Source organism: Blennius ocellaris, assembly GCF_963422515.1.
Source record: "Blennius ocellaris genome assembly, chromosome: 1".
Classification (NCBI taxonomy): Eukaryota; Metazoa; Chordata; class Actinopteri; order Blenniiformes; family Blenniidae; genus Blennius; species Blennius ocellaris.
The window spans coordinates 36,688,411-36,713,028 of record NC_137650.1 but is presented as its reverse complement, the minus strand read 5'-3'; the positions used below and the strand labels follow the sequence as shown (position 1 = coordinate 36,713,028).

At 47.9% G+C, this 24,618-nt stretch overlaps 2 protein-coding genes across 2 annotated transcripts in view; both read right to left on the bottom strand.

Annotated features, from left to right (window-relative positions):
* Positions 1 to 2,693: 2,693 nt before the first annotated feature.
* On the bottom strand, positions 2,694 to 15,117 carry LOC308131551 (sodium/potassium/calcium exchanger 2-like; the record flags this gene model as incomplete). The annotated part of the gene is made up of 7 exons (XM_080498317.1): positions 2,694 to 2,943; positions 3,885 to 4,051; positions 4,545 to 4,634; positions 4,858 to 5,100; positions 5,506 to 5,651; positions 10,237 to 10,345; positions 14,137 to 15,117. The coding sequence occupies 7 exons, from the start codon at positions 15,115 to 15,117 to the stop codon at positions 2,694 to 2,696; spliced, it is 1,986 nt and encodes a 661-aa protein (XP_080354443.1).
* Positions 15,118 to 17,449: 2,332 nt separating this feature from the next.
* Positions 17,450 to 24,618, bottom strand: part of LOC308133164 (very-long-chain (3R)-3-hydroxyacyl-CoA dehydratase-like) — a 16,768-nt gene continuing 9,599 nt past the window's right edge. Inside the window, 8 exon segments of the mRNA XM_080500465.1 lie at positions 17,450 to 18,232; positions 19,499 to 19,630; positions 19,719 to 19,825; positions 20,687 to 20,799; positions 21,417 to 21,544; positions 23,227 to 23,238; positions 23,241 to 23,336; positions 23,406 to 23,457. Of these exon segments, the coding sequence (XP_080356591.1) occupies positions 18,162 to 18,232; positions 19,499 to 19,630; positions 19,719 to 19,825; positions 20,687 to 20,799; positions 21,417 to 21,544; positions 23,227 to 23,238; positions 23,241 to 23,336; positions 23,406 to 23,457 (711 nt within the window). The 3' untranslated portion in view covers positions 17,450 to 18,161.

The following is a 24,618-nucleotide window of genomic DNA, read 5'->3' as shown; positions in this document are numbered from 1 at the left end:
TCACCTTGTGGCTGGAATTTTCAAAATAAAATGAAAGATCTACACGTTTGCGAACAGATAAAGCTAAATGTAATTATTATAATTGTATTTTCTGAACTGACAATATTTTCCAAATGTAAAAACTTTACTTGACATGAAAGTTTATTTCTGTTAAATCTTCATCAAAATCATAGTTTTGTTCTGTTCAAAGCCAAAAACAGTATTAATGTTTATTATTTTTCATCTTTCTACTCAAACAGGAACAAACGTATTTTCCTTTGGTTTTTTTTGAAAATTGAAGAGATTGTAAAGAAACTTTTTTCTCACGTTTGTCAACTTGTATCTGAAGCTTTGATCTAAAACGATCTGACGGTACAAAGACGTCGTTCGTCGATGTTTCAGGGTCTGGAACATCTGTCCCCAGCTGTGATTCCACTGGAGGCCAGCAGGTGAACGCTCCCCTATGATTCTGACACAAGAAGACTCACTGCTGCCACCTTGTGTTCAGAGGTGGGATCAATTCAATCATCCAGTGTGAGCTTTTAGAATGACACCGGAAAGATCAAAGTGAACTTTATTGACGTTAAAAATCATCATTTGGTGTTTAAACACACTGTTTATGAGAAATATTTATATTTTCAACACAAACCGACGGCCGCAAACGTTTAAAATCACAGAATTTCCTCAAACTGAAGCAACAGAGGAACTTTTCAGATTCACTTTGTCCGTTAAACATCTAAAATACCTGAAGTTTGTTTTATTTTGTAGCAGTTTGTTTACCTGTTCAGGCGAAATACTTTATTTTAATTCCTGTTTTCAGAGAGAAATGACTGGAAGTGTGTGTGTGTGTGTGTGTGTGTGTGTGTGTGTGTGTGTGTGTGTGTGTGTGTGTGTGTGTGTGTGTGTGTGTGTGTGTGTGTGTGTGTGTGTGTGTGTGTGTGTGTGTGTGTGTGTGTGTCGACGGAGGACCTGAGCTCAGCAGGTCTCATGAGCGTCGGCCATGTTTGTAGTTTGAGGCAAAAGAAAACCAAAACTGGAACGTCAACATGTTGCACTTTGTTCCCGGGAGGAAAAAAATAAACATCTAAATAAACTTGTGTTGCTTCGTGTGACTGAACGTCGAGTTTGAAGAAAACTGAACAAACGACTGGGACGTTTTGAACAAATGACGTTTTCTGTCAGCTGGTTTGTTTTGAGGCGGCGAGCAGATCTGATGGACTGGAAATAAAACCTTCTGCGCTTTGATCACCGGCCTTTGATCCTTCTTCTTCTCCTCCTTTTTCTCCTTCATCTCCTCCTTTTTCTTCTTTTCCTCCTCCTTTTTCTCCTTTCCTCCTTCATCTCCTTTTCCTCCTTCATCTCCTCCTTTTTCTTCTTTTCCTCCTCCTTTTTCTCCTTTTCCTCCTCCTTTTTCTCCTTCATCTCCTTTTCCTCCTTCATCTCCTTTTTCTTCTTTCCCTCCTTTTTCTCCTTCATCTCCTTTTTCTCCTCCATCTCCTCCTTTTTCTTCTTTCCCTCCTCCTTTTTCTCCTTCATCTCCTCCTTTTTCATCTCCTTCTTCTCCTCCTCCTCCTTCACTAAACTGTTGACGGACCAGTGAGGCTGGAGGAGCAGCAGGGCGGCGCCGTCGCTCTGGTTTCTCCTCCTCCGTGGTCCTGGCAGTGACTATTTCTCTAAACTCCTGTTTACCAGAGGAGGAACCTGAATGAGTCTTTCTGGAAGATCTGAGTTATTTAGTAACGTCTCTGCGTGTCGGACCTTCATCATGGTGGTTGTTGGAAACACGTCATTATATTCATATGTATAGATGTATATAGTTTTTAATTTTTTTGTATTATATATATATATATATATATATAGTTTTTTATCATTACTATGAGGAAACTTGTGTCAGTGCCACACACACACACACACACACACACGCGCAGGTTTTCCAATAAAACACGTCTCACTGTTAAAAAAATAATTTATTGCAGCACGTCTGAAGTATTGATCGCTCTCTTATCAATAATCCATGTTTGCATCCACTTCAACCGACACATTTAAACGGGACGTGACCACGAGACGCTTTCCCTCCACGGCGACACACACACACACACACACACACACACACACACACACACACACCAATACGCTGCACAGACAGGAGTTTGGTTGAAATCAGTTGCATCCAGTGACGTCGAGTCAAAGAACCTGTAACAAACCGACCCTTTCACAATAAAGCAGCTCCAGTTTGATGAGCCAATAGTTTTATTTCCTCGATGCATATAGAGTTTTAAATAAAGGCTCCAATTAAGCCTATTTTGGTTGTTTTTTTCAACCTTTTAGCTACGAATTCACTGATTTATTGATCCTTCTGAAGCGATCAGACGACCGTCAGTATAAAAGCAAACCTTCATCCTGCCTGGTTGCATTTCTCTTTTCTTATTCGAGAGTTTTTTTCTCGGCGGAATCATTTAAAAATGACTTTATTCTCTCGTCTGTCACCGGTTGGGTTCTTGTCGTGTTGAGTCACAGAGATTTGTGGATCGTGTGCAGAATAAAAACACTCTAATATCATAGAAATCACATCATATCTATCGTTTATCACTTTAAATTGTAAATCTGATGGTAATTTCATCTTCATCTCACATTAAATGAACTCAGGAGGACCGGCTGAACTCCAGGTGAACCGTCCCTTTAAAGGGGCGGGGCTTGGTGGCCCCGCCCCCCCATCAGATGGAGATGGGGCAGGTGAGGATTCGATCCTCCAGCATGACGCTGAGGACCAGGAACAGGAAGTAGAGCAGGAACATGGTGAGGCCCAGCATGCGGCTCATCCTCCAGCGGCAGGCGGCGATGGAGACGATGACGAAGAGGAGCATGAGGAAGAGCAGCACGATGGCGCAGAACAGCCCGTTGGAGCTGACGGCCACCGGCTCGCCGCCGTGGAGCAGCGTGAAGATGAGCCACGGCACCGGCAGCCTGGAAGCACAGGGCCCGTTCACTCAGGAGGTCAGGGGGTCTGGGGTCTGGGGTTTAGGGGTCAGGAGGTTTGACGTCAAGAGGGCCGGGTGAAGAGGTTCGGGGGCAAGAGGTCTGGGGTCAAGAGCTCCGGAGGTTTAGGGGTCAAGATGTCTGAGGTCAAGATGTCTGAGGTTTAGGGGTCAGGAGGTCCGGAGGTTTAGGGGTCAGGAGGTTTGACGTCAAGAGGGCCGGGTGAAGAGATTCGGAGTCACAAGGTCTGGGGTCAAGACGTCTGAGGTCAAGATGTCTGAGGTTTAGGGTTCTGTTCTAGAGGTCTCAGGTGAAGAGGTCCGGAGGTTTAGGGGTCAGGAGGTTTGATGTCAAGAGGGCCGCGTAAGAGGTTCGGAGTCACGAGGTCTGGGGTCAAGATGTCTGAGGTTTAGGGTTCTAGAGGCCTGAGGTTTAGGGTTCAAGAGGTCCGGAGGTTTAGGGCTCAAGAGGTCTGAGGTTTAGGGTTCAAGAGGTCTGAGGTCAAGAGGTCTGGGGTTTAGGGGTCAGGAGGTTTGCCGTCAAGAGGTCCACATAAAGAGGTTCGGGGGCAAGAGGTCTGGGGTCAAAAGTTCATGGGTCAAGAGGTCTGAGGTTTAGGGGTCAGGGGTCGAGACGGCCGGGTGAAGAGGTTGGGAGTCAAGAGGTCTGGGATCAAGAGGTTTAGAGGTCTGGGTTGAAGAGGTTCGGAGTCAAGAAGTCTGGGGTCAAGACGCCCGGAGGTCTGGGGTCAAGAGGTCAAAAGGTCAGGTTCAGGAGAAAAGAGTTTTAGGGGTCAAGAGGTTTAGGGGTCAAGTCAAGTCGGGGGTTTTCAAATTTTCCACCAAATTAAAAGAGTCTCCGTCGCCACAAAACATGATCAGAAGAAACGTGAGAAAACTGGACGTAGGGACAGACGTAGGGACGCTCACCCCACAGTGATGTCGAAGATGTTGCTCCCCACCGAGCTGGACACCGCCATGTCCCCCAGGCCTTTCCGGGCCACGATGACGCTGGTGATCAGGTCTGGGATGGACGTCCCGGCCGCCAGGATGGTGAGACCCATGATCTCCTCCGAGACGCCCACCGTCTCGCCCACCTGCAGACGGGACAGACGGGACCTGGACGTCACTCTCTGAATATTTAGCCGTTTTATTTTCAGGCATTTTGTGTGAAAACCAGAAATGTGGACGTTTGATTATGAAAAAAAAAAGACAAGAAGGACTTTTATAGTAAAACTTAAAGGTTTTTGTGGATAAAAGCAAAGATCAGGATCTTAAACTGTTTATTTACTAATTTTAAAATTAATTAATTAATTAACATTTACTTTACACTGGAGAACTTTATCATCACTCAGTGTCTCAGAAGTTTTATGTTTACATGTAAATTAGTTTCTTTGATGTTTTTCTTCTGGTCGATACTTTATTTTGAAGGTGTAAAAAAGAAAACATGGACATTTTAAAATGTATTTAAGCTGTAATGTTAAAATTACTAATGAAATATTCTCATATTGATAATTGCAATATTTAACACACACACACACACACACACACACACCACACACACACACACACACACACACACACACACACCTGGTGAGCCCACCACACCATCAGGTAGGAAAACACTCCGATCCACAGGATGGAGCCGACGAAGGTCACGGCGAAGAATCTCCTGGACGCCTGCGAACACAACGGGACGGTGTTGAGCAACTGGCCGTGGCTAAGCCCCGCCCCCAAACACAAACCAGCCAATGGCATTCCGGTACTGAAGCCCGGACCGGAGGAAACGGCGTGGGCGGAGCCATGTGAGCGACGGCCACTGTAGGTGGGGGCGGGGCTTGTGTGAGGTGTGGAGGAGGAGGAGGAGGAGCCGGTTGTCACGGCGACAGTGCGTTGCACCAACCAGGTTGCGGACGTCGGGCAGCGTGAGCCACAGCGGGAAGACGATGGGCAGCAGGAACAGGTACGTGGCCTGTTTCCTCCGGGCGTCTGGCCACTCCAGAGACAGGGGCTGGTTCTCCTCCTCCTCCTCCTCTTCCTCCTCCCTGTCCTCGTCTTCCTCGCTCCCGCTGGAGCCGCTGCTCTCCTCGTCGCTGCTCTCGCCGTCACTGCTTCCCCCCGAAGCCTCCGACGCCGCCGCCGCCCCCTGCTGGACACACGACGATTGATAAAGGTATAAAAAAACTTGTTTTAATGATTTATACATTGTTTTGGACCAGATTGCATAAATTTGATTTGCCTTTATGATGAAAGGGAATTCAAAGCGCTTTAGAACTTTGATCTTTCTTTCTTATCATGTTTCAGTTTTTTTTATTAATTTTCCTTTTCATATTATTTCTTTCTCTTTTCCAGGAAAAAAAAGGTTGTACATGCAACTTTAATAACTTTAATTTGACTGTTTGTTTTTGTCTTTAATTAGTTTATTTTTCCATTTTGAATTAAATCCCTCCGTTTCCCCTCATTTAGCTCTTTCTCAGTTTCTGGCAGTTTTAGAAACGAAATTAAAGAAAAGTCTTTATCTAAAGCTGCTCCAGAGGACATCCCGTCCTACCTCCGACTCGTCCCGCCGCTCGGACGTCTTCCGACTCGTCTCTTCGGCCTTCGGAGGCTGCGAGGTGGACGGCTCTGGCGCGGCGCCCCCCGCTGGCCTGGGGGGGGCAGCAGAGTGCGGCTGGTCGCCCTTCGGCTTTTCACCGTCTGGAGGAGGAAGAAGAAGGTTTGATTCTTGAGAGGTTCCGTTGATGGTTGACGTCGTTTTTGGGGACAGAAGGATGTTTGTGACACATCTGGTCAATAAAAACGACAATAAACTGGGAATTTATAAGAAAATGTGTCACATTTGTTGAAACTATTTAACTCTGAGTGTTTAGATTTATCAGCTTTGTGCTGCGGAGGAGGAAGAAGATAAAGTGTATTTCTCTTTTCCCAGGTGGTCTGGTTGCTCTCTGTCGCCCCCTGCTGCTCCGTCAGGAGAAGAGCCACAACAAAAACCATCGACTTTCATCAAAGCGTCCAGAGAATCTCAACAATCCTCTGTTTTTAATGAATCGTCCAACATTCTGCCCCCCGGAGGACAAACGAGGTAACAACAGCCCGATGATGTCACTTTGTCTCCGTCTTCAAAAATCAGCGTTCGTCGTGTCGAGTGATTAGACACACACACACACACACACACACACACACACACACACACACACTGATGATACCATCTGCATGCTAATCCTGGGGGTTGATTGGTTGCCCCTCCCCCCTCCCCCCCCCCCCCCCCCCCCCCCCCCCTCCAGCTCTGAAGCACCTCGGTGATGCAGGATCCCTGATTGTGAAGGACGACGTGGTTCAAACCTCAAAAACACTTCTGATGATCAAAACAAGAACAAAAAGACGTCAAGAGGTGAATTTTCTGATTCTAGTTTCCTCAGTGGCTGAAAGGAAATATAGAGAAAATATAAATAGAATATAGAGAAAATATAAATAGAATATAGAGAAAACGAACGAGAATCATATAAATGTAAAGGAAGGAGGAGGAGGAGAGGAGGGGGGGAGGGGGGGGCACCTCATGGCGTCACTTCCTGCCTCACCAGTACCACCAGTACTACTTGTACTTCCAGTATTACCAGTACTACCAGTACCACCATTTCTATTAGTACTACCAGTACCACCAGTACCACCGGTACTAGTAGTACCACCAGTACCACCAGTCCCACTGGTACCAGTACCACCGGTACTACCAGTATTACCTGTACCACCAGTACTACCACCAGTACCACGGAGTATCAGAAGTGAGTATTCCAGGTGCCGATGGAGTAATGGAGTACTGTAGTACTGTGGGGTGTTTGTCGGTACGACTCACCTCCGGCGCGGTGGTGGAGTGCCTTGCCCTGCCGCGCCGCCGCCGCGTCGTTCAGAGGTCTGACTTTGTTTTTTGCTGCAATCGAGACAATGTTGTTGTTTTGTTTTGATCCTGGTTGTTGTTTTGATCCTGGTTGTTGTTTTGATCCTGGTTGTTGTTTTGATCCTGGTTGTTGTTTTGACCCTGGTTGTTGTTTTGACCCCCTGCTGAGGTTCTGAGGTACAAACCAGGTACAAACAACAACCATGGAACAACAAGACACTTTGTACCACTGAAGGCTTCATTAGTCAGTCCAGACGGAACAACCAGAGGGAACAGAACCAGACGGAACAACCAGATAGAACAGAACCAGACGGAACAAAACCATATAGAACAACCAGACGGAACAATCGGATAGAACAACCAGACGGAACAGAACCGGATAGAACAACCAGATGGAACAGAACCAGACGGAACAACCAGACGGAACAACCAGATAGAACAGAACCGGATAGAACAGAACCAGATAGAACAACCAGACGGAACAGAACCAGACGGAACAACCAGACGGAACAACCAGATAGAACAGAACCAGATAGAACAGAACCAGATAGAACAACCAGACGGAAGAATCAGATAGAACACCACCAGATAGAACAGAACCAGATAGAACAACCAGACGGAACATAACCAGACGGAACAACCAGATAGAACACCACCAGATAGAACAGAACCAGATAGAACAGAACCAGATAGAACAGAACCAGAACCCGCCACAGCGAAACAACAGCCACACGTCCGGCGCCTTACCTTTCCTCTGCAGCGGCACGTCGCCGTTAAACGACGTCTCTGATTGGCAGAGAAACAGAAGAAGTTTGTTTCACTGAAGGTTCTCGATCACAGAACGTTCCACTCATGACGTCCAGAACCAGATCAACCAGTGACGCTGAAGCGAGGAACGCTAACAGCGCACTAACATTGTTAGATAAGGAGTTGAAAATGTATGACGGTGGTACGTAGTGCAGTGTGGTCACATGACACTGCAGTACGTCGCTGCTACTTTACTTTGAACCGTGGCCATCAAACAATGACTCGGCAAATTTATGGATTTTCAACTGGTTGGCGAGCTTCACGCTGCAGATGCATGGTGATGCGTTCAGGTGCATCGCGTAACTCCCACCTCTCTTCTTGTGCTTCCTAAACTTGGTGGGCGGGGCTTAGATGGTGGCGTCGCTCGATGGTGATAATAGATATCGATGTCTGGAATCGTCTGGTGTCGCTGCAGCGGAATGAGCTACAGTGGAACGAGCTGCAGTTGAACGAGCTGCAGCGGAACGAGCTGCAGCGGAACGAGCTGCAGCGGAACGAGCTGCAGCGGAACTAGCTGCAGTGGAACGAGCTAGCTGCGGCGGAATGAGCTGCGGCGGAACGAGCTGCAGTTGAACGAGCTGCAGCGGAACGAGCTGCAGTTGAACGAGCTGCAGTTGAACGAGCTGCAGTTGAACGAGCTGCAGTGGAACGAGCTGCAGTTGAACGAGCTGCAGTTGAACGAGCTGCAGCGGAACGAGCTGCAGTTAAACGAGCTGCAGCGGAACGAGCTGCAGCGGAACGAGCTGCAGTGGAACTAGCTGCAGCGGAACGAGCTGCAGTTAAACGAGCTGCAGCGGAACGAGCTGCAGCGGAACTAGCTGCAGTGGAACGAGCTAGCTGCGGCGGAATGAGCTGCGGCGGAATGAGCTGCGGCGGAACGAGCTGCAGCGGAACTAGCTGCAGTGGAACGAGCTAGCTGCGGCGGAATGAGCTGCGGCGGAACGAGCTGCAGTTGAACGAGCTGCAGCGGAACGAGCTGCAGTTGAACGAGCTGCAGTTGAACGAGCTGCAGTGGAACGAGCTGCAGTTGAACGAGCTGCAGTTGAACGAGCTGCAGCGGAACGAGCTGCAGTTAAACGAGCTGCAGCGGAACGAGCTGCAGCGGAACGAGCTGCAGTGGAACTAGCTGCAGCGGAACGAGCTGCAGTTAAACGAGCTGCAGCGGAACGAGCTGCAGCGGAACTAGCTGCAGTGGAACGAGCTAGCTGCGGCGGAAGGAGCTGCGGCGGAACTAGCTGCAGTGGAACGAGCTAGCTGCGGCGGAACGAGCTGCAGCGGAACTAGCTGCAGTGGAACGAGCTGCAGTTGAACGAGCTGCAGCGGAACGAGCTGCAGCGGAACGAGCTGCAGCGGAACGAGCTGCAGTGGAACGAGCTAGCCGCGGCGGAATGAGCTGCGGCGGAACGAGCTGTGGCGGAACGAGCTGCGGCGGAACGAGCTGCGGCGGAACGAGCTGCGGCGGAACGAGCTGCAACGGAACTAGCTGCAGTGGAACGAGCTGCAGGAGAACGAGCTGCATGAGAACGAGCTGCAGCGGCAGAACGGATCTGATCCAGCTTTTATTAGCCGGGATTGAAAAGCTGATTAAGGATCAGAGGGGGAGGGGTGGGGTGGGGGTGGGGGTGGGGGGGGTGGAGGACGAGCTGAAGGACGAGGAGGTTTCATCACGCTACGCTGACTCAGAGGAGGAACAGCGCTGAGTCATGATCTGCTGAGCAGCTCATCGACTGGGGGAGATGTTTCAGTTTTTATCTCACAGTCCAGCTGATCCAGTTTGTAAACTTTAAATTGTTTGTTTTCTTTTAAATCTCCGTTGTTCCACATCTTCAGTAATAACTGGATCCATTTTAACCTTTGACCTCTGAATGGATCCAGAAGGTGAAAAGACCACGTGTCTCTTGTGTTTTTTGTGATTTCAGGTCAAAAGCTTAAAAAAACCTCAAATCTCCGACGGCCCCTGAAGGCGTCGTGGACCTCGAGGCACCACCACACCTTCATGACCACAACAGACGCGTCTGTGATTTTCTACCAAACCAAACTCGTCTGGAGCCGCAAAATATGTTTCGTCTGTAAAAGTAGAGTTTAATATCTACATTATTGAGACGCGTTGATTATATTATTAATGAAGCTTCAGTTGTTTCTTCCACATTTTAGTGATTTTATTCTTCTTTTCCAGAACAATGACGACATTTTAGAATAGAATAGAAATATAAGAAATGAAATAAGCAAAATTTAAATCTAAGTGTGTTCGAGGCTCAACAGTGATAAAAGCGCAGAAGGAACTAAAGGAACTAAAACACAACAAACACTGTTTCCTAAGAGGACTTATAACGTCTTCTGGCAACAGGAAGGACATTTTGACCAGGAAATTTAAAAGCCGTTGCTTTTTCACCCCATTTTAAGCCGTTTTTCTCCTTTTAACAACCTCTGGTGTGGAAATGAAGATACCTTATATTTTCTATTGTTATTAAATAAGAACTTGGAAGATTTCATTGAAATTGAGAAGAAGAATTTCAACTAGAACTATTGATTGTTATATCTATCTATCTATATCTATATATCTATAGTATTGATAGGTTCTACCTTCCCCCAGGGGGTCCAGGGTGTGAATCATCAGCTGGAAGATGGTGCTCCTCAGGGACGTGTTGTGGAGGGAGGCGGAGCTACCGCCGCGCTGCAGGACGGGACGGACCTGCAGGACCAGAGGACAGAGGACCAGAGGAGAGAGGACCAGAGGACCAAAGGACAGAGGGACAGAGGACAGAGGAGTGAGGACCAGAGGACAGAAGACCAGAGGACAGAGGACCAAAGGACAGAGGACCAGAGGGACAGAAGACCAGAGGACCAAAGGACAGAAGACCAGAGGACAGAGGACCAAAGACCAGAGGGACAGAAGACCAGAGGACCAAAGGACAGAAGACCAGAGGACAGAGGACCAAAGGACAGAAGACCAGAGGACAGAGGACCAAAGGACAGAGGACAGAAGACCAGAGGACCAAAGGACAGAAGACCAGAGGACAGAGGACCAAAGGACAGAGGACCAGAGGGACAGAGGACCAAAGGACAGAAGACCAGAGGACAGAGGACCAAAGACCAGAGGACCAGAGGGACAGAAGACCAGAGGACCAAAGGACAGAAGACCAGAGGACAGAGGACCAAAGGACAGAGGACAGAAGACCAGAGGACCAGAGGACCAAAGGACAGAGGACAGAAGACCAGAGGACAGAGGACCAAAGGACAGAGGACCAGAGGACCAAAGGACAGAGGACAGAAGACCAGAGGACAGAGGACCAAAGGACAGAGGACAGAAGGACAGACACACAATGTCTTATTCTGTTAAAGCCACTTCCTGTGAAGCTCCTCCAGCAGCACCAGGCGTCCTGATGACACCGTATACCAGGATATGATGTCATCGGGGGGTTCGGCCAATCACAATCAAGGTAGGCTCCTTCCCCCCTTTGACTCCTCCCACTATCAGGCAGCTCTGCTCTGGCACATGGCGCCACGAGAGGAAGTACTTCCTCCTCTTAACATAGGTGGGCGTGTTTGTGGGCGGAGCCTGTCACCTGATTCACATTGAATTTATACAATAAAATACAATAGAAATACTTTATTGATCCGTGTGTGTGTGTGTGTGTGTGTGTGTGTGTGTGTGTGTGTGTGTGTGTGTGTGTGTGTGTGTGTGTGTGTGTGTGTTCATACCCTGAGTCTTGATTTGTCCTCTGGATCCGACACTTTGCCGCGTTGAGGCGTGTCGGGAGGCTGAGACGACTCCGGCTTGGATTTCTCTTCAGGCTTTGGTGGAGGAGGAGGAGGAGGAGCAGCAGGAGGAGCAGCAGGAGGTGGAGGAGAAGGAGCAGCAGGAGCAGGAGCAGGAGGTGCTTCACTCTCCTACAACGACAGCAGATGCAAACATCATTTCTTGACTTCTGACAGTAAAAACAAATCATCTGTTATTATGGTAAAACTCGGAATTTCCCACTGGGAAAAGGGGAATTTTTGGAAAGTTTCCCATCATTAAACAAGGAAGCACGAGGGACCGGAGGGACTGATCCTGGGTCAGGTTTAAACCTCCGTCACCGGCCTGTGTTTTCATGGTTCAGAGCTGCTATGAGCAGCCGGGCCTGCAGGGGGCAGTGCAGCCAGTCACAGCTATATATATATATATATATATATATATATATATATATATATATATATATATATATATATATACAGTGTGTTTAGTGGTTTTAATGTCTGATGTACATTAGTTTTTAGTGTTTTTAGTGTGATTTATATATGCTGCAGATTTGATAGTGTTGTTAGTGAATTTTAAAGTGTTTTAGTGGACGTGCAGCTGTGATGACACTTTTAAACGTCGTCATGTCACAGTGACAGTACAGATATTTTTTGGGGGGTTGGAGGTCGGAGACGGAAGCGTTGGATATTGGATAATGTTAAATAATAATATTAAATAATAATATTGGATAATATTAAAAAATAATGTTAAATAATAATGTTAATAATGTTGGATAATATTAAAAAATAATGTTAAATAATAATGTTGGATAATATTAAATAATATTAAATAATAATATTAGATAATATTAAATAATAATATTAGATAATATTAAATAATATTAAATAATAATATTAGATAATATTAAATAATATTAGATGATGTTAAATAATAATGTTAAATAATAATATTAAATAATAACATTGGATGATGTTAAATAATAATGTTAAATAATATTAGATGATGTTAAATAATAATATTAAATAATATAAAATAACACTGGATGAAGAAGAGCAGTGGTGGTTTTGGGGACGTTGGAGCTTCAGACTCATTCTTCTTCTTCTTCCACTCCAACATGCAGATTGTCGACGTGCTTCAGCTGAAGTGGAGCTTCGTGGTCCTTCAGATGAAGAACTGCGGCGCCGCATGTTTCTCTGCGTGTTCATCTGCATGTTCATCTGCGTGTTTGTCCTGGAGCTGCAGCCTGTCAGACGCTTTGATCCTGAGAGGAAATCAGCCTTTCATCTTGTTTTGTGTTTTAAATTCCCTCGTCCTCTGAGTTCTCGTTTCCCTCGCTGGTATTTCTGGTGACGTTTCCTCCGTCGTCCAGCTGGACTCTCTGTTCACGACTTCAAAGGACCGACACACACAGGCTGTTCACACACACAAGCCCCGTCCCTGTTTCAGCCTGTTTCAGCCCGTTTCAGCCCGTTACAGCCTGTTTCAGCCCGTTACAGTCTGTTTCAGTCCGTTTCAGCCCGTTTCAGCCCGTTTCAGCCCGTTACAGCTGTTTCAGCCTGTTTCAGCCTGTTTCAGCCCGTTTCAGTCCGTTTCAGCCCGTTTCAGCCCGTTACAGTCTGTTTCAGCCCGTTTCAGCCCGTTACAGTCTGTTTCAGCCCGTTACAGCCTGTTTCAGCCCGTTACAGTCTGTTTCAGTCCGTTTCAGCCCGTTTCAGCCCGTTTCAGCCTGTTACAGTCTGTTTCAGTCCGTTTCAGCCTGTTTCAGCCCGTTACAGTCTGTTTCAGTCTGTTACAGCCCGTTACAGCCCGTTACAGCCTGTTACAGCCCGTTACAGTCTGTTTCAGTCTGTTACAGCCCGTTACAGTCTGTTTCAGCCTGTTTCAGCCCGTTACAGTCTGTTACAGCCCGTTACAGCCCGTTACAGTCTGTTACAGCCCGTTACAGTCTGTTACAGCCCGTTACAGTCTGTTACAGCCCGTTACAGCCTGTTTTAATCTACATCACTGCTGCAATTAATCACATTACCTGTTGCATCAGTGTTTTTTAGTCACATTCTTAACATTTAATATTATATAACTTCTAACGTTACATGATAATATTTTAAATATATATATATATATATATATATATATATATATATATATATATAGTAACTATAATAGTAACCCTACAATAGTAACTCTATAATAGTAACCCTACAATAGTAAGTCTACCATAGTAACTCTATGATAGTAACCCTACAATAGTGACTCTGTAGAGTTACTATTGTAGGGTTACTATTACAATGGTAACTCTATGATAGTAACTCTACCATATTAACTCTACAATAGCAACTCCACAATAGTAACTCTACAATGGTAACTCTACAATGGTAACTCTACAATATTAACTCTGCAATGTTGACTCTACAATAGTAACTGTATAATAGTAACTACAATAGTAACTCTATAATGGTAACTCTATGATAGTAACTCTACAATAGTAACTCTACAATAGTAACTATAATAGAGTAACTTTATGATAGTAACTCTACAATAGTAACTAATGAAGGTGTTACTAACTAACTGACTGACTGACTGACTGACTGACTGACTGACTCGCCAGGTGCGGTGGCAGCAGGCGACCTCTGACCTTGGCGTCCTGCTCGTCCGCCGCCGTCCACACCTTGACGATGCTCGTGTATAGCTAACTAACTGACTAACTAAGTCGCTAGGTTAGTTGCATGCCGGCGACCTCTGACCTTGGCGTCCTGCTCGTCCTGGTCGTCCGCCGCCGTCCACACCTTGACGATGCTCATGTGCCGGTTGATCTGCGTCTTGACCAGCCGCTCGATGGGCCCGTTGAACTTCATGAAGCTGACGTAGGCCACGTAGCCCAGCAGCAGGGCGGCGCTCTCCCACCAGCGGATGACGTTGTCCAGGAAGAAGACGATGAGCAGGACGAGGTCCAGCACGTAGAAGGACACGTCGCGGAACAGCGGCCACCAGGTGAGGCGCAGCACCTCGCGGGAGAAGATGGCGCACATGCCGATGACGAACAGGATGTTGAAGACGGCCGAGCCCACGATGGTGCCGATGCCCACGTTGCTGCGCGACACGAAGACGCCGATCAGCGAGGTGAAGAGCTCGGGGGCGGAGCCGCCGGCCGCCATGAAGGTGGCGCCCGCCACGTCGTCCGAGATCCGCAGCTTGCTGGTGACGACCTCCAGCGCCGGGACGAAGAACTCGTCGCAGACGATGGCCAGCGCCACGAACATGTAGGTCATGCCCAGGACGTGCAGCGCCACCCAGCCCTGCCGCCGCTGCGCCACCGAGAAGAGGTCGCCCGGGTAGTCGCCCTTCCTGAGGGGCGGGGGAGGGGGAGGGGGAGGGGGAGGGGGCGGGGCCGGGCTGGGCGGGGGAGGGGGAGGCGTGGGAGGGGGGAGTTTGGGAAGTTGAGGGTCCACATAGATGCACTGTTCCAGATCCGTCCGGTTGACGACCGTCACCACAGGAGGCGGGGCCTCCACCTCCACCTCCACCTCCAGCTCCTCCGTCGCCGCCGCCGCCTCCTCCTCCGTTCCATTGGTTGCCGCCGCCTCCCGGACGCTGACCTCCACGCCGCCGTCGCCCGGCATCCTGGCCCTCAGCGTCAGCGCGTAGACGAAGCACAGCAGCGCACCGGCGCCGAAGAAGACGAGGCGGCGGCGCCGGAGCCGGAGCGGCAGCGAGTGCACCTTCATCGTCTCCGCTGCTCCCAGTTACGCCGGGCGCATGGCTAGCGACCCCGGCGGATCCCGCGCTGCGACGAAGGCCGGGGGACGGCGGCGGCGACGGAGGGGGGGCTGGCGCACAGCGGGGCTTTCATCCTCCACGGCGCCAAGCTGCAAACCTGGGCAAGGCCTGGAGACGCAACAGACACAACAGACGGGCTGAGGAGAAAACCAGACTGTAAGTGTGTGTGTGTGTGTGTGTATGTGCATAGTTGCAGTGGAAGTGGTTGTGATGGAGGATGCAGACAGCCACCTGTTACTATGGCTACATAATCACTCAGGCTCGGGCTTTTGCACAAAACAGGAGACCAGTGGAAAATACGTCAAACACGCTGCAAAAAAAACACTAGAAAATCCTGCAAATACAGGAAAATATAGAGATTTTTTTTTTTTTTTTAATAATTAGAAACACTTTATTATATATCAAGCGCACGTGCACGGTGGAGCGTGCCTTAATGTGCGCGCGGGATATGATTAATAAATCAGTTAATTATAATTTATTATTATTTTTAATCCCAGCAATTAAGGGTTTTATTTTTTTATTTTTATTTTAAACGTTGAATTTAAGAGTGAAACGAGCCAGTTGAGGTTTATGGAGAAAGTAAAAGCGGCACCGGAAGAACGTGACAATTCTAAACATTTAAAATCATTTTAAAAGTGATAAAAAAAAAGCGTGAAGCGGTGCGGGTCTTACCTGGAGCTCCGCCGCTCTCTCTCTCTCTCTCTCTCTCTGTCTCTCTCTCTCTCTGCGCGCGCGCCGTGCGTCCCTCCAGCTGTGCGCGTGTGCGCGGGGGGCGCGCTCGCGCGCGGAGATGCTGACTCCGGTGTTCGCGGAGCCGCAAGGGCCCTCCAGCTGTGCGCGTGTGCGCGGGGCGCGCGCTCGCGCGCGGAGATGCTGACTCCGGTGTTCGCGGAGCCGCAAGGGCGCAGCGCGTGTCGGGGCTTGACCGCGGCTCAGCATAATGCCGCTTAAGGAGGCTTACCGGAGGAACACCTCGCGCGCTCCCGCTCGCGCAGAACGCGGTCATCGATACGTTCATTCACGAGCTGCGCGCGGGCAAAAAATCCTCCGCGTCAGCGCCGCGTGAGGCGTTCAGGTACCGAGGGAGGAGTCGGGGGACTGACGGACAGGTGTTTTTTAACAAAGTGGAAAAAAAGAAAGAAAGTAGGGACACGTTTCACTCCAGAGGTACAAGAACCTTTTGCCGAAGAAAGTTGGGCTTCAAAAATATCTAAAATATCTAAAGTCGCACGCTCCGCTCAGTGTTTCAGTCTGATGCTACGTCGACGAGCTAACGACTATCATGCTAGCGATGCTAATTCGGGTCTACTGATGGTACGTCGACGAGCTAACGGCTATCATGCTAGCTAGCGATGCTAACTCGGTTCTACTGATGCTACGGCGGCGAGCTAACGGCTATCATGCTAGCGATGCTTACGCGGTTCTACCGAGTGTAGCTCTACTTATCTTTGCCAATGGAAGTTGGCAGAGAAGGTTATGTTTTCACCTGTGGGTATTTTATTTTTGTAATTTTAAAGAGTGAAGGGGAAGTGAGAGAATAAAAGTGAAGCGACTTTAAAACTGACTCAATTTCACGATTTTCATTCCAGCTGCAGGAGGAAACAGAGGTGGAGAGAACATGAAGATGTGGAGGAGGAGGTGACGCTGAGGAGGAGGAGCTGATGGTGAGGAGTAGCTGATGGTGAAGGAGGAGCTGAAGGTAAAGGGGGAGGAGCTGAAGGAGGAGGAGGAGGTTAAGGTGAGGAGGAGGAGCTGAGTGTGAAGGAGCAGGAGCTGAAGGTGAAGGAGAAGGAGGAGGAGGAGCTGAAGGTGAAGGAGGAGGAGCTGAAGGTGAAGGAGGAGGAGCTGAAGCTGAGGAGGAGGGGCTGAAGGTAAAGGGGGAGGAGCTGAAGCTGAGGAGGAGGAGCTGAAGCTGAGTGTGAAGGAGGAGGAGCTGAAGGTGAAGGAGGAGGAGCTGAAGGTGAAGGAGGAGGAGGAGGTGAAGGGGGATCAGATAGTTTTTTTTTTTTTTTTTAAACCCACGTTTCTTCTTTCTAGTTTTTGATGAGAACTGTTGGAAAGTTATTCTTTCATCCACGGCTTCAAAGAAATGTGTTAAACATGAATAACTCCACTGATATACAACTTAGTTCAGTAAAATTACTAACCTTCCTTCTCAAAGTGACATTTTAGCTTCTAGAAAGTATGAGAATATCACAAGAAGGAAACCATCAAAAACAAGTTCTCCACCTCTAAAAGACCTTTTTTATTCTTTCAGGAACGTCATGAGGAATAAAAACACAATTTATAGTCAAAACACGGCAAAGAATGTGACAAAAAGACCAAAATACTCAACAAAGAAACCAGTAAACTCAATTCAGTTCATACAAATACATAAAAAAAAAACCCAAAACAAAACAAAGAAAGGCTGTTAAATGGTGATTCAGGTAAACCGAGGAAAAAAGGTGAAGAAATGGAAGAAAAAAAGTCAAACAGGAAGTGGACGGCTCATCGGGACTTAAAAAAATAAATAATCAAAAGAAGCACCGGATTTCTTAAAAGACACGGTTACACTTCTTATTTGATGAATAATCCAGACATAACATGAAGAAATGAGTGAAGCTGATGAATTTGTGACCTTTCAAAAAAAAGAAATGAACACATTAAAGGTTGAATAGAATCTCAGTAATTCCAGCGGTGTCCATTAGGGGGCAGCGGTGAGCCACATTAGCCTCCAGGCAACCTTCCATTGCAGCTCTTATTGTGTTTGCTCCAATTTCTACTGATTGTGTTCATACAGGCCAATCAGAGATTTTCCCTTCATGACATCACGCAGGGAAATAACCCCCTGTGAGTGGACAGTCGCTGTGACCCTCCCACAAGCAGGTAAGTGCTTACGAAGATTACAGATGCACTGATGTGTGTGTGTGTGTGTGTGTGTGTGTGTGTGTGTGTGTGTGTGTGTGTGTGTGTGTGTGTGTGTAAAGGCATTAAGAGGGGAAGTCCCGCCGGGTCAGTGGACCTTCCTCTTCCTGTTGCGTCTCCGTCTCTGCTTGTACAGGTGTCGGTAGTTGATGAAGAGTCCTGAGGAGACGAAGAGCTTCAGTCAGTCAGTCGTCCAGTTTGGTATTATATCTAATAAGTTAATAAATAAACGCTGCATTCTTCTTTTTACAGCTTGGTGGCGACAGAAAATCAATTTTAATGCGTGAATAATCAGAACTGGATTTGCCTAAATGTCTTTTTTATTCCTCTTTAACACTTCCAGTCATTAGAAATCGTCTTTTTTTTGGTCGGGGCTCATGTTTTGGCCTCGTTTCACCAAAATGTCAAGACTTCAAGGACTTTAGGCCTTTAAGTGAAAATAGTTTCTGTTTCTGTTTATCTGCATGTTAATGTTGACGTGCTGCACAACAAACGTCCTGCTGAAATAAACAAAACAAAACAAAAACAGAGCGATGAAAGTGAGAGCCTCCACTCCGACCAGAACGTCAGTCGGATCTTTTCAACGAGGCCCCACGACGGGTTTTTATCCCCCGCCGTGGCCGATAGGCCCCCAAGGGGGATCTTGAAACCGTCTACGTACGTACGTACGTTCGAACGTTTCTACCTATATCTCGGCAACCCCTGGGCCCACAGTGACCAAACTTCACATGTGGATACGTCTCAGAGGGGGAAGGGATACTATGGTGACCTTGACCTAATTTGCATATTAAGTAGGTCACAGGGTCACGAAGTGCTTAAAAACACATTTTGGGCTCTGGAGGCCTAGGTTTTTGAGCTAGGGCTCTGAAATTGCATACACACCTACTAGTACTCTGGGGACACCCTCCAGCATACCAAGTGACCTGACCTTGACCTTGACCTTGAAGATTGGTAGGGTCTGAAGTGTGCTCGTCATGGTTGCACAATACATGTATTTTCATATAAACATTTCTCCTCATTTCTCAGCAGTTCCTGGGCCCACAGTCACCAAACTTCACACATGGACACTCCACCTGGGGAGAAGGGGCACCATGGTGACCAGGACCGAATTTGCATATCAGGTCACAGGGTCACTAAGTGCATAAAAACACCTTTTGGGCTCTGGAGACGTATTTTGACATAGCTTATGAAGAAGACCTTTCAGATTCTACATAATGATCTACTAGGACCCATGGAACACCCTCTAGTGTACCAAGTGTGCTGCCTTAGAGCTGCTTTGTGAGACAATATAAAGCCCTCCGGCGGGGGATTAGCCCAGCAATGGCCTTCTTGTTTATCGTTTCTCCGTTGAAAAGCACGGAGGAAAGGACCCGTGTGGTGTCTGGGTGCTCTATGAATAAAGTTGTGTTGAAGTGGGCGTCTCACCCAGGAACATGAGGACGAGGAAGAGCTGCAGGCTGCAGGAGAAGCTGAGGGAACCTCCCAGCACGGCCGGCAGCGGCAGGCTGAACAGGCGGCTCTCGTCAAACACCGGCAGAGACTGGATCACCGCCACCGCTGGAGGGGGAGGAGCCACAAGCACCACCCGGTGAGCCACGGCCACAACACGACACCACCCACACCCACGGCGGGCGGAGGCACTGACCTTCAGCCACGACCCCCAGCGGGTAGAGGGGGATCCACAGGCTGTACCTCAACCACGTCAGCAGCTTCCACTCACTGCCCAGGCAGGCCAGCATGTAGAACGGGTACCTGGAGGAGGAGGAGGAGGAGGTGGGGGAGGTGGAGGAGGAGGAGGAGGGGGGGGGAGAGGAGGTGGAGGAGGAGGAAGAGGAGGTGGAGGAGGAGGAGGGGGGGAGGTGGAGGAAGAAGAGGAAGAAGAAGAGGAGGAGGAGGAGGAGGGGGAGGTGGAGGAGGAGGAGGGGGGGGAGGAGGAGGAGAGGAGGTGGAGGAGGAGGGAAGAGGAGGTGGGGGAGGTGGAGGAAGAAGAGGAAGAAGAAGAGGAGGAGGAAGAGGAGGTGGGGGAGGTGGAGGAGGAGAGAGGAGGAGGAGGAGGAAGAGGAGGAGAGAGGAGGAAGAAGAGGTGGAGGAGGAGGGGGAGAGGAGGAGGTGGAAGAAGAGTAGGAGGAGAGCGGAAGAGGTGGAGGAGGAGGTGGAAGGAGGAGGAGGAGGAGGAAGAGGAGGAAGTGGGGGTGGAGGAGGAGGTGGAAGGAGGAGGAGGAGGAAGAGGTGGTGGAGGAGGAGGAGGAAGGAGGATGAGGAAGAGGTGGTGGAAGGAGGAGGAGGAAGAGGAGGAGGAGGGAGAAAAGGAGGAGGAGGGAAGAGGAGGAGGAGGGAGAAAAGGAGGAGGAGGGAAGAGGAGGAGGAGGAGATAGAGAGAGGAGGAGGTGGAAGAGGTGGAGGAGGAGGAGAGAAGAGGAGTAGGAGGAAGAGGAGCAGGAGGAGGGAGGAGGACACATGGAGGTCAGGGCAGGAAGTTCTCCAGGAGAACAGAGGAGGAGGAGACATGGAGGTCAGGGCAGGAAGTTCTCCAGGAGAACAGAGGAGGAGGAGACATGGAGGTCAGGGCAGGAAGTTCTCCAGGAGAACAGGGAGGTTTCCACTGGATCAGACCTGAAGATCTCGATGGAGCTCCACAGGTAGAAGACGAAGAAAACCACCGGCTGGTTCTGCATCTCCTCCAGGCTGCCGAAGACCACGAACAGGATGACGTTCCTCCCCGTCACCTGTGGCGCCAAAACATTCCTCACACTCCTTCAACAGTTCTTCTCCTCCTTCTCTTCATCACACCATATTTGATTCCTGACTAAAAGTGGCGGCTTAAACAATGAAGCAGCGAATTCCTGGATTTTTATGAGTTAAAGAGCTGGATGCATGGTGAGGCGTTCAGGGGCATCACGTAACTCCGACCTTTCCTTTTTTCTATCACAGCAATAACGTTGCACTTTTGACAAAAATTTTTTTTTCGATATTCCTGTTGCAGAGGAATAAAAAATGACTATTAGAGAGCTTCCTGACAATATATATATATTTTTTTTTTTATGAAAAAAAGACATTTTTAAATGCATTAGTCATTCCAATTTGCTTTTATAGAGAAAATAGAAAATGTTATTTTGACATATATATAACAAATATATGTGACAAATATATTTTGACAATATATCTGACGTCTGCAGGAATTTCTAAGTTCGTCAAGAAAAAAAAAAAAATTAAAACTCGAATTTTTCTTTAAAAAAAACTACTTTTTTTTTTTTTTTAATTTTTCAGGCCAAACCGCCTCGTCCTCGCCTGCACACTGGACGTTGTGTGACTAGATGATAAAAGCGAGTGTCCCGGGCCTCACCTGGATCATGGCGGGGAGGAAGCCGGTCCTCACCAGGCCCAGCAGGGGGTTGACCACCTCCAGCACCGCCAGCATCTGGCAGAAGTACATCATGTCGGCCGTGGTGTGGAAGGTGTCGTAGAACGAGTCTGCCAACGACACGGACACACGTGAGGAGGCGGGGGGGTTGGAGGGAGAGGAGGGGGGGGGGGTTGGAGGAGAGGAGGGGGGGGGGGGTTGGAGGAGAGGTGGGGGGTGGGGGGGGGATGCTCTCAATGGCCGCCGTCATTTGCAAGACAAATCCCAGCTGCCGCCTTGTTTCCCTGTTTTGATTCAGACGTGAACAAACAACACGGAGCTCGTTCACGCCGTGGGTTTTGTTCTGCTCATTTATCCTCGTCGCTGAACAGGAAACACGCCACTAATTTATCATTTCTCCGACGAGACTCGAAAGCTTTTTGAGGAAAAACGATAGTTTTACATGTAAGATGCGTTTTATTTATCGTGTTCCGGTTGCAGGTCGACAGTCGAGCTCAACCAGGCCTTTTGTCAGTCATGTTCATTCATATAGAGGTTGGATATAGAGTTGACCACCGGGGGGCGCACTTCGGTCACTTCGGTCACTTCAGGGCATCAGGGTTACGACACAGATGGAGAATTAAATATAATTTCTGATCATAATATATCGGAGTTCCGGCGACATGCAGTCAAATGTTCTGAAGATAAAAATAAGTGTAAATCTAAGTTGTAGAGCAGGAGAAGAACCGAGGAGTAGAAGAGTAGAACCGAAGAGTAGAACTGAGGAGTAGAAGAGTAGAACTGAGGAGTAGAAGAGTAGAACCGAAGAGTAGAACCGAGGAGTAGAAGAGTAGAACCGAAGAGTAGAAGAGTAGAACCGAGGAGTAGAAGAGTAGAACCGAAGAGTAGAACTGAGGAGTAGAAGAGTAGAACTGAGGAGTAGAAGAGTAGAACCGAGGAGTAGAAGAGTAGAACCGAAGAGTAGAAGAGTAGAACTGAGGAGTAGAAGAGTAGAACTGAGGAGTAGAAGAGTAGAACCGAAGAGAAGAACTGAGGAGTAGAAGAGTAGAACTGAGGAGTAGAAGAGTAGAACTGAGGAGTAGAAGAGTAGAACTGAGGAGTAGAAGAGTAGAACCGAGGAGTAGAGGAGTAGAACTGAGGAGTAGAAGAGTAGAACCGAAGAGTAGAACTGAGGAGTAGAAGAGTAGAACTGAGGAGTAGAAGAGTAGAACCGAAAGAGTAGAACCGAGGAGTAGAAGAGTAGAACCGAAGAGTAGAAGAGTAGAACCGAGGAGTAGAAGAGTAGAACCGAAGAGTAGAAGAGTAGAACTGAGGAGTAGAAGAGTAGAACTGAGGAGTAGAAGAGTAGAACCGAAGAGAAGAACTGAGGAGTAGAAGAGTAGAACTGAGGAGTAGAAGAGTAGAACTGAGGAGTAGAAGAGTAGAACCGAGGAGTAGAAGAGTAGAACCGAGGAGTAGAAGAGTAGAACCGAGGAGTAGAGGAGTAGAACCGAGGAGTAGAGGAGTAGAACTGAAGAGTAGAAGAGTAGAACCGAGGAGTAGAAGAGTAGAACCGAGGAGTAGAAGAGTAGAACCGAGGAGTAGAAGAGTAGAACCGAGGCAGAGTATTAATGGAATTGCAGGTTTTTTAACTCAGATTCCAGGTTTGTCATGTTTTGCAGCAGGATGGTTCCTCATGATAAATCCACATTTCGTTGCACTAAAACAAAGAGATTTTGAGATTTTTCTCCCGTTTCAGAGTGAAGCTGCTCCGTTTCCTCAACGTTCCTTCTGGTGTTTTGTTCTGACGAACCTTGGCCGAGATGAAGAGGCGGACGGTCATGTTGACGAAGATCCAGGAGAACCCCAGGAACTGCACCAGGTTGTACATGAACAGGTACCCAGTCTTCAGGCCCTGGTAGGCTGCAAAAGAAAGTCCTGTGAGATCTGCTAACAGAACCTGTTCTTGTGTGTGCAGGAGGACAAACTCACGGTCTGGACGGGTTCTCATCTCCACCGAGATCTTGTTCAGCTGCTCCTCCTCCTGGAGGAACAAGCAGAACATCCGTCAGTACGTTCACCTCCGATTGGATTCAGCACAGGAGGGACGGTCAAAGTAGAACTGAAACGGTACTTTGAGAACCTTAAAGTCCCAGTGAAATGTAAAACACTACTTTGCAAAAAACGATAGTTGTGGTTCTACTTGTAAGGTTCCTCCGACTCTGCCCCACCACTGTTGTCGCATAACAAAGTTATTTGAATTTTGAATCTCCAGCCGAGGAAATCGGGGGAATCCTTCTTCTTTGTGGGCGGAGCCTATGTGTGACATCACGAGTTGTGCAGATCTCGATCTGTTGTGTTTATATCGGCTTGTTTCCCTCTTAAATATCAAGTTTTTACAGTGTTTTTGAAGTTATAGTTGGTGTTTTATGAGCCTTGATGAAAGATTGAGCCTGGAAGAGACCAGAGAGGAGGAGAGAAGGAGCACAGGCAGCGGGAGCCGCTAGCTCGCGCCGCTAGCTCGCGCCGCTAGCTCGCGCCGCTAGCTCGCGCAGCTAGCTAGCCGTTTATCGGCTGTTTTCTTGCAGATTGCCGTGTTTTAACATTTTACCCTTCAGGAAGTTAGCATAAAAATGTCCCTAGAAGAGACACCAGAGTGTTTTAGAGGTGGAAGTTTCATTTCACTGGGACTTTAAAGGTTAATTTTACATCACATGATCAACGATTCCGATTATTTTTTATTTTGTACATGAAGAAGAGAGGACCTGTTTGTTTATCTGATCATTAATTCAATGAAGTGACTTTGTTACTTTTTAATGAACAAAAAGATCCGAACCCACTTTTTTTTTTGGCAGTTTTGTACAGTTTACACAACATTTAGAGTAAAAGAATAGCTTTTGACAAACAACTGGTATTTTTTTTTAGAGGAAAAAAACTGTCGTTGATCGACGCTGTTAAATATCAGAAGGTTTTTTTTTCACATGACTATAAAACGAGTGCAGCTTCGGTCGACTTCCTGCGTCAAGCACATTTCTACATGGAGAACAGATTGCTAACACTGCCCGCTAGCAGAATGTAGAGGGGGGGGGCAGGACGGGCTGCTGCTACCGAGGACATAAACATTCAAAACACCTCACATGAAGAGTTTCATGCTTTACAAAGTCCCAATTTTTTTTCATTTTTGAAACAAGTGGGGTGTAATTTT